This window comes from Eschrichtius robustus, chromosome 6, assembly GCF_028021215.1.
Source record: "Eschrichtius robustus isolate mEscRob2 chromosome 6, mEscRob2.pri, whole genome shotgun sequence".
Classification (NCBI taxonomy): Eukaryota; Metazoa; Chordata; class Mammalia; order Artiodactyla; family Eschrichtiidae; genus Eschrichtius; species Eschrichtius robustus.
In genome coordinates, this window is record NC_090829.1 from 16,051,770 (window position 1) to 16,067,567 (window position 15,798).

Consider the following 15,798-nt stretch of genomic DNA (forward strand, 5'->3'; position numbering starts at 1 on the left):
TCACCTATTCATTCTTTTCTCTTCTTGGGGACTCATTTCAGACTTACATTGGACTTTATTTTTACTGTTTTCATGTCTCTTAACTTGCCTTTTACAGTTTCCACTTCTTTTGTTTTTGTTTTGTTTTTTTACTCACGAAACTATACTTTATTCAAATCTCATTAGCTTTTCTCTTTTTCTGTCCCAGGATCCCATCCAGGACACCATATCACATTTGGTTATCAGGTCTCCTTAGGCTCCTCTTGGCTGTGACAGTTCTCAGACATTCAGACATTCCTTGTTTGGAGAAGTACTGGTCAGGTATTTTGTAGAACGCTCCCCAGTTTGGGTTCGTCCATGATTTTCTCATGGTTAGACTGGGGTTATGTTTTTTGGGGGAGGAAGGCCACAGAGGTAAACCGCCCTTCTCAGCACATTAGTTAAAGGGTACATATTTTCAAGACGACTTATCGCTGATTATGCTAACCTTGGTCACTTGGCCAAGGCAGTGCTTGCCACGTTTCTCCTCTGTGAAGTGTCACAGTTTCTACTTCTTTATTCCTCTGTGCTGCATTCAGGTGACTTCTTCAACCCTATCTTCCACTTACTAATTATCATTTAGTGCAGATGTCATTAAGTTAAGGACTTCAAATTGGGAAATTATCTAATCTGTTAATTAACCAATCACTGTACCTAATCTGCTATTTAACCATTCGCTGAATTTTTACTTTCTGTATGTATAGAATTCCCATTTGTTTCTCAAATCTGCCTGTTCCTTTTTCACAGCGTTTGTTCTTTCCTGGCGTTTTCTGTTTCTTCTTACACTTCTTTAAACATTTCAATGTATTTTTATAGTCTCTTTCAAAATGTTCCATTATCTTAAAATCTTGAGGTGCTAATCTTCCTCACTGAATATATGTACTGCCTGTGGCTTATGATGGGTCATTTCCTGTATAACTGTTTACCCTAAGCTCCTCTTCCACGGCCATTGTCTTCTCTTGGGGATTCCAGTTGGTCTGGACTGTAGAAGTATCCCTCCAGAGTGGTTTTGCTCTTGTGTCTACCAGATGGCAAAGAATCGTCACCAGCCCGGAATGAATTTCTTATCCTAATTTATTTGCTTAGAGATTCCCATACCGTGTGGATAGTATACATTCTGCTTCCAAGTCCATGTGGCTTGGACTTGGTGTTTTGATTTCTCAGCGGAATTATTTTACCCAGAGGTCCTGTTAGAGATATACCTCTTACCTCTAACAGGGTGGTGGGCAAAGTTTTACGGGTTCCTTTCTCAGCAAGGGACCCAGTTTCATGCATGAGTCTTCGTGCCGGCTCCCCATGTCATCTTCGCTGCCTGTATGATTACTAATACCCAATCTGCAACAGGAGTTTCTTGAGGGTTTCTTTACACACAGCTTCCCCTCAACCCCTGCTGGTATAGTCATTGTTTGGGTGTCCAACTCATTCATCATTTCTTGCCCCTGAAGATTTCACTTTCTTTCTTCCAAGTTCAGCTCCGCATTTAAATATTTGATGGTGTTCTATTTTATGCAGCAACTCTAGGTATTTGTAGTGGGAGGGTCCCATGTTTTGTAAACCTGTCATATGGATGAAAACCACAATTCACTATAGTTCTTTACGACCCATCTTATCCCAACTAACCAGAGCCTTTGGAAGACAGGGACCTTGCCTGATTCATGGTTGCATTCCCCATGCAGAGGCTAAATAGCAGAAGCAAGAAGGTGGCATGTTAGAGTTCAGAGTCTGTGGTCCCAGATGTATTGAGCAGAACGCAGTTCTGTTTCTACCTTCTCCTCCCTCACAAAACCCAGTTCTTTCCCCTCTTATTTGACACATCTTATAATTTTGCATCTATTTGTGCATCTGCCCACTGTTTACATCTCTCATGAGGGCATGGCCCACTCTGTTTTGTTCATCACTGTACCTCCAATGGTTGATGGTAGGTGATCAATAATTACGTGTTGCATGAATAAATGAACAAATGAATGCATCTCAGGCAGCTGTCCTTACACCATTCCTAGCCTCCGAGTTCTGAAACCCCTGCTGTTTATGACATCAGCAGAGTCCTGCCTTGCAAACAGTGGGTCACCAACTGACTCAAGGCTCACCAAAATGACTGTGTGAAAGCCAACCCAGGCATGTCACCACATCCTCCCAAGTATAAAACTCCAGGCTCAGGACCAGACCCCAGGCAGCCCTTAGCAGATCCTGTCCCAGACTCTGCCCTCATCACCTCCCCCTGAGGCCCATTCTTCCTACATGGCACGGAGCTGATCAGGTACACTCACTCCCCTAAGATGTCTGGCCAACCCTTAGGGCTGGATTCCCAAGCTCTGAGCCAGTCCTTGGGAGTGGGGCAACAGCAGAGCAGAGAGGCCTTCCTGGACAGAAACACTTCTCAATCTTCCCAGAAAAGAAAATGTTCCATAGTTTTGCCTCTCTTTAAGCGTTAAAGCATTGTTATCTGACTTCACCTCCACCACTGAGGAGCCATAAGACTCAAATGAAACAATAGATGTAAAAACGCAGTGACAACAGTGATGGGCCCAGGAATGGTCCTTACAGACAACCCCGTCCCCTGGCTGCCCTCCTGGCCGCATCTCTGGTGCATCCTCAGGGACCTGGAGACCAGCCTCCTCCCACCTTACGTCTCATTTCATAGACCACAACGACAGATCTCGCGGCACCAGGCAAAGGTGGGTGTCACCGCAGACTTCAGGGCTTTTAATTGGTAGTTTTTTCTAATTATAAATGCAGGACATGTTTATTGTAGAAATATGGAAAACATAGAACGTCACAAAGAAGAAAAAACGATTTATAGGATCCCACTCAGAGCACTCTCTCTGTTTAGGTGTTCCCTCTTTAAGTCTCGTGACTTTTAAAAATCTGGATCATATCTTCATACAGTTGTCCATCCTGCCGCCTCTGCTTAACATTATAGAACGAACCCTTCCCTCAAGTTGAAACTGTTCGCAATAAAACTTTAAAACGTGTCTTGTAAATATCTCATAGATGGATGTCCCATGATTTATTTATTGCCTTGCCAATAACTAGCCATACGAGTCGTTTCCTCATTACAAGTTTCTGAACAGATGAGTTACATGACGTTGTTCAGCAGACTGGGTTTCCATTTATTTGTTCACGAAGGGTTTCTAAGCCACTTGGTCTCTGTCCCCACCCCACGCCGGGTCCCTGGTCTCAACGCTTGTGTGCTGTGGGTGAGACAACGTGCCACAAGAGAGGAAGACTGAGGAAGAAAGACTTTCCGGGCCACCAGTGTCAGATTTGGTTCAGGAAAATGAAACAATAAATAGGAATAAGCAGCCCTGCTGTGTCTGTCAGTATGGGGACGGAAGTAGCAGAGCCCTGGCTCGGCTGGTTGGGGTTTGTGGTGGGAAATGGAGAGCAGCCACAGAGGACAGGGTCTTAAGACAGAGTGCCCGAATTGCAGCTCTGTCACTGTGTGATGTGGCAGTTTCCACAGGCTGCCTGCCACCTCCTCCACCACACAACGTGGACAACATGCACCTCGCGGCACAGAGAGCGTTTCTGAAAGGACCCGCCCTTGTTGTTTCACTAAATGTGGCACACATGGGTGCCCCCCAACAAAGCATTTGCGTTCACAACTAAATATCCACACGTCCCCTTATGCTTTATCACACAGATGTGGCCTAATAAAACGTGTCCGTCTTTGTGATGATAGCTCAGAAAATCATAATTGCGGCTAAAAATGTGTTGGTGCTGAGGGTGGGAATTCTAAATATTTGTGACTTTAAGGTAAACCAATACAGGCTTGACTAACGCCTGTCCCCGCTCCTTGTTAACTGTATGTGTTTATGTATTAAATTCACATGATGACTCAGTGGGCCTGCGCTTTCCCGGGACACAGAGGGAGGAGTCTGGCGCGGCAGCGAGCCCAGGAGGGCAGCCTCCTGACAGCTAAGGCAGTGTGGAAATGAAGCGGGAGCCACAAGGCCCTGAGGCTCACTTTCCAAGTCAGTGACAAGGCGCAGGGCTGGAGACAGTCTGCTAGACAAGGCCGGTTCTGCCTCGCTTGGGCTCGGCCAGTCTGCGTGGGTGGGATGTGGGCGTTACAGCCTGGGGCACAGGCAGGGGTCCACAGGAACGTTCCCACTAGCATTAGGCCGGATGCCCTCCGTAAGGGTCTCTGTCAGGCCCCCTGATGATCAAGTCAGGGACTCTGGTCCCAGCGAACCCCTTGTCTACTTGCTCCAGAGAGATGTCGCCCAGCTGGAGGCCGGAGGGTGGACCCAGTGACCTGTCCAGGGCTCTGCTGGACTCTCCATGAAAGCTCCCAAGTGAGGGAGAAGCGAGAGCTGGGGTGAGAAGAGAGAAAGACGGGGGTAAGAAGGAACAGTGTGAGAGCTGGGGCGGGAGCAGGCCTTGGGCTCCTGAGAGCATAACAAACTGGGAGGGTCCCCATCGTGGGAAGGTCTCTGCTGGTTCCAGGAAACCCCGGGCCCACCAGCCTCCCTAAAGCCTGAGGTCCCCTCATGAGCGATAACCAGAACCAGCGAGGAAACCTTTGTGATCTGGGACAACAAGAGTCGGAGGGCCGCACGTGCCCCTCAGCAACACCCACCTTCAGAGCCTGGCCCGGCTTTTAGAGGAGGGTAGCCCAGGACACGTGGCTTTCTGTTTCAACCTAGTTAGAGGGACTTGTGGGAGAGGGGAGACTGCTTTCTACCAGAAACAATGAGGAGAGTGGCCAGGAAGAGGGGGCTCTGCTAGCTTCACTCTGGGGGATATACAATTCTGAAATTCAGTAATTCTGTAAGTGAGGGGCACCATGTTTCTATAGCTCAGTTTTATCATTACTTGTATGGATTTTATACAGTAAGAGGTTAAAAATGCTGCACAAATCACAACAGGGCCAGGCGGGAGGACTTCCATGTACAAACAAGAGGCATAAGTGGGCCCTGCCGCTTGGTTTCTCCCTGGAAGCCTCCAGCTCCTTCCTGCCATGAGTCCTTGAGGCTTATTTCCATTGCTGGGCACCATCCCTGGCTCTCCATGGGCACCTCCCCTGCCCCACAGTCAGTGGGTGGAAGTCCATTCTTGTAAAATGGCAGTGGGATGACCAACTTATCCCAATCTGCCCAGACAGTTTCAGTTTTAAAACTGAAAGTCCTGTGTCCCAGGAACCCCCTCGGTCCTGGGCAGATGGAGGCAGTGGGTCACATTGAGAAGCAGGGCCCTACAGGCCATTGTTTCTTGGAAACGTGGGGGTCTCTTCGTGAGCTGAGTGCAAACAGCGAAGCCTGGGGAAGAGCCTCCCACTGTAAACATGCAGTAAAGGCTCACGAGTGAGTGAGGCCCAGGCTCCGGTATCCACACTCAGCTCCCCACCACTTCCCTCAAATGCACTGTGAATTAAAGGTAAAGCAGCACAATTTCAGAAGGGCCTGGAGCACAGGCAGGAAGGACATGTAAAACAGACTGAGAATGTGGTCGGTTTAATTCCATCCTGAAATCTCTCTGGCAGCCAGTCGGGCAGGACAAGTGTGGCTCTGGCAGCCTGCCGTCCTCCCCCTCCCCTCCGCCACTGTCCCCTTTCCCCAGGCCAGCAGGGGCCGCACCGCGTTCTCTAGCCGGCTCCTCTCCTGGGGTGTCCCATGGGCTCAGCCCAGGAACTGTCTGCTACTCACACCCCACACCTGTCCCGCTTACATTTCCTAGGTTCCCTCTATGCCCAACAAGCTGGCTGGGTTAGAAAAACTAATTCTGACTTGAGGCTTGCTGTGTTGTTTCCCAAACTCCAGCTGGGGTCACATCTGGGAGACGTGAGCTAGACACGGCATAGCTTCCTGGAGCATCAGTCTTACTCCAAGATTTGGGGGGAAATACAACATATTATTTGGAAGCATGTAGATATATTGTGGAGGAAAATATAAAATACACTTGATTCTAGGATGAAACATAAAATGCTACAGAAATGTAATATTCATGATTAGTTAAACCACATTTCCAGACACCACCCTTCATCCCCTTGCCCTGCTCCATTGTGGAGACCGGTCACTCCCTTCTAGAATTCAGGGCATCTTGGTGGGCAGATTGACAACCACTAGCTTGCTATACCCTCCCTGGTGCCCTCTGCATTTTAACTGAGGCCTTCTGTGCTCTAGGCCAGCATCTCTCAAGGGTGTTGGATGGAGCACCCTTCAGAACATAAATAGGTATGGCTGATGTTTGGGTGAACAAAATAAAACTTGTCATCAGGACTCTCAGGTTCCTACAGGACTTGGTGCACACTAAATGATAAAGAAAGGGTTCGTTTGCCCATATTTATAGAGGCAGCGGTCAGCCCTGTGGGGGTCAGTGCCAATGCTGACCAGACTGAGTGTCCCACAGGTCACAAGTCCTGGGGTTACTGCGCTGGCTGGTGCCCTCTCCCCAAGCCACAGCCTCCATAGCGTCTCCACCCAACAAGGCAACGAGGCTGGGAAGACAGCTCTGGGAGAGGGCTGCTCACTGGATAGGATCATCCCCTCCATCCAGTGCACAGTGTAGTCTGAGACTCCTGGCCTTGGGTTCATCCTTCACCCCGATCAAACTTAATCCATCCCAGGGAATCAAGGTCCACGAAACCAAGAGAGCTGGGATTGATCGCAGACAACCCAGCCAGCCGCACCCTCCTCTTTTGCCAGGTTTCAGAGCAGGTCTCCTGGCAAAGCTCAGACCCAGCTGGCCCTGCTCCTGGTCTCATCTCAATCAGCAACTTAGCATGAGATAGGAATCTGAGAACCTGAAAGGACCTCAGAGATCACTGAGCTCAGGCCCCAAGGTTCACGGATGAAAGAATCCAGAACTGAGAGGCATTCTGGGGCCGTGGGAAGAAAGGGGCTGGGAGTGAGATGACCCTGGTGGGAATTCCTGCTTTGCCATTGACTGGATATGTGGTCTTGGATGTGCCTCGATTTCAAGTATGACATGGAGATCCTGATACCTCCCTTGCAGGGCTGTCATTACGAATAGAAAAAGCTTAAGAACATAGACTGAAAAATCAAATTCAAGGGAAAAGACAACCATTCAGCTAAGGCCAGAAGAAAAGCTGGAAACATGTAAATATGTAAGATCCCATCCACCTACTAAAAGCAAGCTTTAAATCTGTCCTTAAATCTTCCTAAAAGGCAAAGTAGAAGAGAAACTGAATGGGTTATAAGGTTTGGTAATCATTCCATTGCAGAATGAAAATCAAGTTTTACCTGATATCAAGACTTGCTGTTTAGCTGCAGTAATCAAGACATTGTGGTATTGGCAGAGAGATATACACATACATCAATGAAGCATGATAGAAAACCCAGAATGGACCCACACAAGTATGGCCAACTGATCTTCAACAAAGATACAAAGGCAAGTCAATAGAGAAAGGAGAGTCTTGTCAACAAATGGTGCAGGAACAATTGCATAACCACAGGCAAAACAATGAACCTTGACCTAAACCTCACATCTCTACAAAAATTAACTCAAAATGGATCATAGATTTAAATGTAAAATTATAAAACTTTTAGAAGAAAACAGAGGATTTCTCCTTCAGGAGTTAGGATTTGGTGAAGAGTTTTTAGACATGACACTAAAAGCAGGATAGAGAAAATTAAAAATTGGTAAATTGGACTTTATCACAATCAAGACCTTTTTCTCTGTGAAAGATTCAGTTAAGAGGATTAAAACATAAGCTATAGACTGGGAGAAAATATTTGCAAACCACATGCCCAACAAAGGACTTGTATCTCACCTATATAAAGAACTCTCAAAACAACAATTTAAAAATCCAATTAGAAAATGGAGGGACTTCCCTGGTGGCGCAGTGGTTAAGAATCCGCCTGCCAGTGCAGGGGACATGGGTTCGATCCCTGGTCCAGGAAGAACCCACATGCCATGGAGCAACTAAGCCCGTGAGCCACAACAACTGAGCCCACATGCCACAACTACTGAAGCCTGTGCGCCTAGAGCCCGTACTCCACAACAAGAGAAGCCATCGCAAGGAGAAGCCTGAGCACCGCAACGAAGAATAGCCCCAGCTCACCGCAACCAGAGAAAGCCTGAGCGTAGCAACAAAGACCCAACGCAGCCAAAAATAATAAAGAAAGGAAGGAAGAAAGAAAGAGAGAGAGAGAGAGAAAGAAAGGAAAAGAAAAATGGACAAAATATATGAACAGATATTTCAGTGAAGAGCATATACACATGGCAAATGAGCACATGAAAAGATGTTCAACATCACCAGCCATTAGGGAAATGCAAATTAAGACCATGATGAGATCTCACTACACACCAATTCGAATAGTTAAAATACTCTACTTCCAGTTCCCTGTAACCTTGCATAGGTCACCTCCCCTCCTGGGCCCATTTCTTCATCTGGAGGAGGTTCCTGCCGGTGTTTACATTCTATTGTTGCATAAAAATGGGGTCCTCTGGTTTATTTTCACCAGGGGCAGTGCCTTTCTGTAGGGGTGGAATTCTTAAAAAAAAAAAAAAAAGGATAGCTAAAATAAAAAGCAGTAACAACACCAAATGCTGGCCAGGATGTAGAGAAACTGAATTTCTCATACCTTGCTGGGGCAAATGTAAAATGTTATGGCCACTCTGGAAAACAGTTTGGCAGTTTCTTTTAAAAATCAACGTGCAACTACCATATGACCTAGCAAATGCACTCCTGGGCATTTACCCCAGAGAAATGAGAGTTTATGTCCACACAAAAACCTATACATGACTGTTCATAGCAGCTTTATTTGTAATAGCCCCAAACAGGAAACAACCCAAAGGTCCTTCAATAGGTGAATGGCTGGACAAATCACGATACATCCATGCCATGGAATAGTACTCAGCAATAAAAAGGAACAAACTACTGATACATGGAACAGCTTGGGTCGATCTCAAGAGCATTATGCTTAATGAAAAAAGCCAGTCTCAAAAGGTCACACACATATTGCATGACTCCATTTATATAATGTTCTCAAAATGACAAAATTACAGCGCTAGAGAACATATCAGGGATAGGAGTCGGAAGGAGACCTTTGTGGAGATGGGATAGTTCTGTCTTGAAGCAGTGGGGTGGTGGCTCCCTGAATCTGTAGACATGATCGAATGGCCTGGAACTATACTCACACATCATGGCAATGTCAATTTCCTGCTTTTGGTATTACACTGTAATTATGTAAGATGAAATCCTTGGGAGGAACTGGGTAAACACAGGACCTCTCAACTCTGTTTTTCCTATGAATCTATAATTATTTCAAAATAAATCCCTCTTCCACTTGTTCTGTGGCAGCACAGGTCACGAATTCATCACCAGGAGACACGAGGAAAGCTAGGAAGGGCTTTGAGCGTAGTTGCAGGAGGAAAGGGTCTAAGTGACCTTTGACCTCCACCCCACCCATTCCCATAGTTCTCCCTCCCCACCCCCCAAACCATCCCCCAAAACTGCCTCCCCAACACACACACACAAGCAGGGCAAGGTGGGCCTCTCAGGGGACAGACACCCTGGAGATCATAATATATGCTGTCCCCAATGTCAGAGAAATACACCCTGGGGAGGGAGGAGCATATCTTAATCCACCAGGTTGAAGAAGGAATTCTTTGGCCCAGGGGATTCTCTTCAGAATGTCTCCCCAAGCATGGATTGCAGGTTGCTGGGATATAGCACTTTCCTCTGGAAACTGAGAAGTTAAGCCCAAGCTGCTGCCCCATGATTGGGGGTCAGAGGCCTCAGGACGTCATGGACACAGGCCAGGACAAAGCACCTCTCCCTCATTTGGGGGCCTCCCTCCCAGGTCACAGGTCACAGGCCACCAGAGCCACCCAGGCCAAGCTGTGAGATTTGTCTATCCCTTTCTTCCCACTGTTCTTCCCCAGCCTTCCATCCCCACTGACTGGATATCCATTATTTCCCTACACTGGGGCCCTGGGTGTGTTTAAGTTCCCAAAATTTGGGCAGCAATTACCAATCGACCACTCCTTCTATAAGACAACCTCAGTTTGGCCCCAAAAGTTTCATTTTCAGAAGAAACAGATCTCTTTGAGGCTGCCAGGATAAGTTAGCCAAAAGGCTCCCCACTAGCTCCCCCACCCCTGCCCCGTAATTGTTGAATGAACCTGTTTTTAATTTAGAGCTTTGGAGTTCTGGATGCCGAACTGCTCCCTCTGACAACGACTGGCGAGCAGGTTCTCTAGTTCTTAAGAATGCTGTAACCCAGAGGCAATTGAGACTGTCTCTAGATTAAATACGATTGTATTGACTCCTGCAGAAGGAAGTACCAAAAACTCACCCTGAGCCTGAGAGTCACCAGGCTCTTGCGATGAGATCAGGAGGAATGAAAGGGTCTGAGCCTGTTAGCGCTTACGCGGATCTGTGCTGCAGCCATGGCAGTGGCCCCTGGTCACGGCTGGGATGTGTGTGTCACCAGGGCCTGGAGGAAGCCCTGACCGCTCGGAACAAGCATATCTGAGGAATCTCCACGCGCTAACGCTGAGCTGACCAGTGCCGTGCGACAGAGAGGGCCGGGCGCTCAGGGGTTAGGGGTTCTGACTTGGAGGCTCACGTTCCTGGTTGCTCTACACTCCACCCTTTCTGGCTATGTATCCAAGCCCAAAGGACCAGCCTCACTAAGCCTTGTTTTCCTCATCATTAATGGGGACAGTAACAGCATCCCGTTGACAGAGCTGTAATGAGGACTGCATATGGGTAAGATATTTCCATAGTTCCCAGTAAATTCAGACAGATCTGTTGTTGTTTGCTACTATTGCTATTTTTGGATATTATTATTAACTGTAGTTTTTCTTAACTATTAACTATGTCTCATAGAATGAGTCGTAATTGGTGGAATAATCGATCCTTAAATGACGTTTGAATTCACAGTCTTGTTTGTTGAGGCGAGAACTGACCTCACAGTGATGTCAATCCCAGAAAGCCCAGCATGGTTTACAAAGCCATTTCCTCTGCCTCATTCCACATAATCCTTATGAAGGCCTCCTCCACCCTGCCTCCGGGAGGAGGGAATTGTTCATATAACCCAGTTTTTTTTCACATGAGGACTCCAAGGCTCAGGAGTGCTTCCCTGTGTTACCTAGTTAGTAAGGGGATGGCATGGGGCTTGGATCTGAGTCCCCTGGCTTCATCCCCTTTCCCTAAACCATATGGTATGTGGCGTTTTGCAGGACTGTCATAAAGCCTATTGGTTAGTCTGTCCCAACAATGAGGAACCTAGAAAAATGATGGGTCCTCAGGTTGGGTGTCCTGTGTTCCTCCCATGTCACACATGTCATGACATGTGCAGTCCATACCCCCCTGGGAGGGTTCATGGCAGCCACCAAACCTCTCATTGGGAGAAGGAAATCTCTCATCAAATAGCAAAGCCCCCAGAAGCCAGCCCTACCCCCTGGAAGACACGAATTCAGGGAGTTTAACTAATGGAATTCCAGCCCCCAGATTTGCCTTGAGATATCCAATCTCCTACCTGGTTTCAGGCGGGTAAGTGAAGCTAAGTGGAAGTTGCTCCTAACTCTGGTCTTAGAATTACTATGGATCAACGGAGGCAATGATTAAAGGAATCTGGTTTTTAGAGTTCAGAAAAACTCTTAACTGGTATGAGCCTTCCAGAGGCCAGTTGGCCTGGGTCCAGGCCTCAGGCACGTGTGGCTAAATCATCAGCACGTGATAAATTATCTTATTTTTATAGATCTTCAAAGAAACTGCTGCCATAAACTCATTTATTTTAGGGACTCATGGCGGGTCTAAATGGATCAATCTCGTTTGGGGTTACCCTCGCTGTCAGCTGTCCCTCCTGCTCCCAACCCTAAGAGTGGTGAAAACAGAGAGAGTTGCCCCCAGCCTGGCTCCCTCCTGGGCCTCTCTCTTTTCAGACCACCCAACCGTTGCCCCTGCCCTTTCCTCCCAATTCCTAACTTATAAACCCCAAATTTTCCACAATTCTCTGCTGAAACTTCTCTAAACTCTTTTAAATGATGGAATCAAAACCACACACAGTGTTCTCATCAGGGTCTGGCCAAAGGTGAGGAGATTTGAGGATTATTTTAAACTATTTCAAAATTTCTATGTCTTATTTATGTCCAACCATGGAATCAATTCAACCTTTATTTATTTAGTGTGGTGTGGGGAAAGAGCAGAAGCAGGAGTGGGGAGCCCAGCTCTACTGCTAACAATATGAGTAAGTACATAGATGGGCTCCACTGTGACCTCCAGATCCTTTTCTGTTGGACACACATAACTGGCCCACAGAGACCCCCCATCCTCCATTTGTATGTTCTGGGTTCCCCTTAATTGCGCCACTGGAGGCATTACCTAGCCCCATCTGATTGTGTGATTGCCGGAAACAACCTCTCTGCACCATAATTCCCACCCTGACCCCAAGGAGCCGAGACCTGGGCTTTACAACCTCCCACATCCTCACCACAGGAGATGCATTCCTCAGTTGCTTCTGCCGTGCCAGAAGAGGCAAAAAAGCCCGAGTGTGGATTCAACCATTCCAGTCCTCTTGGACCTGTGAGGGGGTGGAAAGCATTCCTGACCCCCTGGGGAGGAAAGCGTCCTCACCACACTACTGCCTACACCCCTTCACCTACTCCCCATAACTTGCCAGGCACCTGCCTAGACTTTACGGAGTAGACTGCAAAAGCCTCTGCTTTCCTGGGGCCAGTTCCGGACCAGGAAAGCTGGTCCAAGAGCTGCAGTGTTCGTTGCCAGCCTCGGGGGAATTCTCAGCATTGCAGGCAGCAGCCCGTTCAGGTAGCAGAGCTCACGCGCTGCCGCCCTTGGGGAAGACGAAAGCCTAGCAGAGAACAGCCCTTCTGCCAGCCACCCAGGATGAGATGGGCTCTGATCTTCATCTCAGAGGGACCCCAGCCTGTCCCCTACCAGGCGCAAGACACGGGCAACTCCAAGCCCACTCCCTTAACGAAGTAACTGCCCACAGGAGTCCAAAAAGGTGCCCCGGAGATGTTCTTTTTCAAAGAACAGAACAATTCCCTCGGCTAGTGCCAGGACTATCCGAATAGAGTTGGCCCAATAAGCAAGTACTTTCATCGCCCTGTTTCCTACCCTGACGAGGGCGTGTGAGCACGCGCGCGAGCACATACTCGCGCAAACACATGCACACACGCACACACGCCCAGCACGCGCTTCCCTGGCCAGGTGCCCCCTCGCCGGCGGCGCGGGGCCCGCGGGGATGCGTCCCGGAGCGCGACACCGACGGATAGACGGCGAGGGAGGGAGCCCGCCCCCCCAGCGCCTCCCGAGCGCCCGCAGCACCGACGCCGGGACCCCGCCGAAGGTGCGCCCGGCGCGGCTCGGGCCAGGACGTCCCGGGTTCTCCGCTCACCTTAACGTTGCTGAAGATAGAGCGGGGACAGCGGCCGGCTCGGCCCGCAGAGGCGCCGCTGCCCTGGCGCGCGCCGGGCTCGGGTAGGAGCCCCATGGTGGCTGCAGCGCGGGGCCCGGGGTGGGAGGCCGGGCGAGCGGGCCCGGGACGCCTGGGCTGCGGCGGGCGGCCGGCGGGTGGCGGGTGCGGCGTTGGTGGCCGGAGGAGGCACGCGGCGCGGCCGGAGGAGACTGAGCGCGAGGGTGCGCGCCCAGAAGTTTTATAAGTGGCCGCCGCCGCCGCCGATGATGAAACGCGCACTCCCTCCTCCCTCTTTCCCTCGGGTGTCAAAGGCGCTGCGAGCCCCCGCCCCGCCGCCGCCCCCTCAGACAGGTGTGACGCGGTGGCCGGCTGCGCTTGACCTCGTTCCGGCCGGTGTTGTCTCCGCGCCCGCAGCCCTGCAGGGACCCGCGAGGCTCGATCGCCCCGGGAGAAGGTCCCGCCCGCTGGAGGGTGGGGGCGGGAGGGGGCGGGAGGGGGCGGGAGGTGGCGGGCCCCGGGAGGGGGAGGTCTGAGGGAGGGGGCGGGAGGCTGCGGAGTGGGGGGGGCGCCCGGGGCGCTGACGGGGCGGGGTGAATGCCGCTGGCCCGCAGGCTGCAGGGGCCCCGAGAAGGGATTGGCAGGGCTGCGGGGGCCGGAGGAGACAGGCGGAGGAGCGAGGGTCGCCGGGGGGCGGGGGGGGCCAGCGGGAGCCAGGGGGGTCGGAGAGGCGCCGACGCTTGTGAAGGGAAGCGGAGCCTCCGCGCCCCTCCCGACGCGCTCAGGGAGGTTGACGGAGTCGGTCTCTGCTTGTTTGCACTCGCCGAAAACCTGGGCTCTCAGTTCCGGTGATGGCTCTGAGACTTGTCGAGGCTCTGTTTGCGTCCAGGACTGATTTATATTTAAACTGCTCTTTGCGCTGCAGAGGGGCCTGGTAACAAAGGTGGAGAGGTGGGGGCCGCCCCGGGCTGGGCCTGGACTCTCTGGACGGGAGCCAAGGTAAACTGGAGGTGCTGTCGAGTGTCAGCATGGCTGCGCCTGGCCTGGAGTGTTGAGGGGAGGGGGGGGCGGGTCGTGGACAAATGGGATGCACCCACTGATCTCCTTTTCAGGGCTGGAATAGAACAGACGCTTACTTTTTTTTCCCCAAGATCTTTTCCACCAGGAGAGGTAGTGCAGAAAAGAGAAAGAAGGTGACACTTTCACGAGAAGGGTAAGAAGGGTCTGCCCAAAGCAGCTGCAGTAAGGAATCCAGTTCTAGGGGTATTTTTCTAACTCCCTAATTCCTGTAGTTCTCTGCAGAACCAACCTCTTCAAGACCCCACCCTCACATCCCCACTCCCAGCTATTCCCAGGAAAAGATGCCCCTCAACTCCCAGGAAGATTCGGCTAAGACAGGGGCCACAGGACAGATGGACCATGTAGGTTTCTTACTTCTACCCAAGGCCTGATGCCTTTCTGGGCCTGGTCTGGGCTGTCCGATGTCCAGGGGCTTCTCCTTTGTACCTGTGGCCTAGGACCCTGGACACAACAACACACAGTGCTGGAGGAAAAGCTATTGGACAGTGGGTGGCCTTGGGCCACTTTACTCACCCACAGATCGAGGGGCATCAGAGAGGCTTTCCAGAGCCCTGCAGCAGCCCCAGATCCAGAGTAGGCATGAAACTCTGGTCACCAGTAAGCCGTCCTAGAGAACTTGCAACACAAGAACGGCCTTCCCCACAGAGCACTCAATGTGTGCTGGGCGCTGGGCTGTAGCAGCCATGGTGGATTGCGCCAGGCATTCTGCTGGCACCCCCAGGCACGATGCCACAGAACCCCAGCATTAGCCCAACAGTTATCAGCACTGTCACAATCTGGATTTTACAGATGATGATGAGGTCAACCAAAAAGAGTGACTGGAAGTCATACACCTAGTAAGCGATGAAGCTGGAACCTGAACCCTGCTTTCCTGACTCCAAAGCCCAGACTTGCAACACTATGCCCTTTGAAAAGCTATCTATTCCAGCAGCCTCATTTCACAAGTGAAACCAAGCAGAGACCAGAGAGGCCCAGGCCAAGGTCATGGTCGCATTAGGGCCGCCATGACTGGAGCCTCTTCCTCAAACCTTAAGTGAGTCCTTGCCGTGGTCCTCTGATAGAATCCTAGGCAGGGTCAGCCTCTCCAACCCTCACCTTGTCCTGATCCATTAATCTTGCCTCTGCCCACTGTCACAACTAGCATCATCTTTAAAGAAAAGGTCTATTCAGAAATGCCCACAGATGGTTTTCTGCCATCAACTGCCTTTTCTATGGGGGAGTGCAGCTAAATGTAACGGAGACCCAGCTGAAGTTGGGGCCTCAATGAGATTTATTTGTCTTTCATAATAAGAAGCCACTAGTAGGTAGTCCAGGGGTCATGACCTAGGTCCCTTCAAGATTCCTTAGT

General features: G+C 50.2%; 1 protein-coding gene across 1 annotated transcript in view; it reads right to left on the minus strand.

The window, feature by feature from the left end:
- SLCO2A1 (solute carrier organic anion transporter family member 2A1) overlaps positions 1-13,448 on the minus strand; it is a 77,168-nt gene extending 63,720 nt beyond the window's left edge. Inside the window, exon 1 of the mRNA XM_068545937.1 lies at positions 13,353-13,448. Coding sequence (XP_068402038.1) covers positions 13,353-13,448 — 96 coding nt within the window. The remainder of the gene's footprint in view (positions 1-13,352) is intronic.
- Between the last annotated feature and the right edge of the window lie 2,350 nt (positions 13,449-15,798).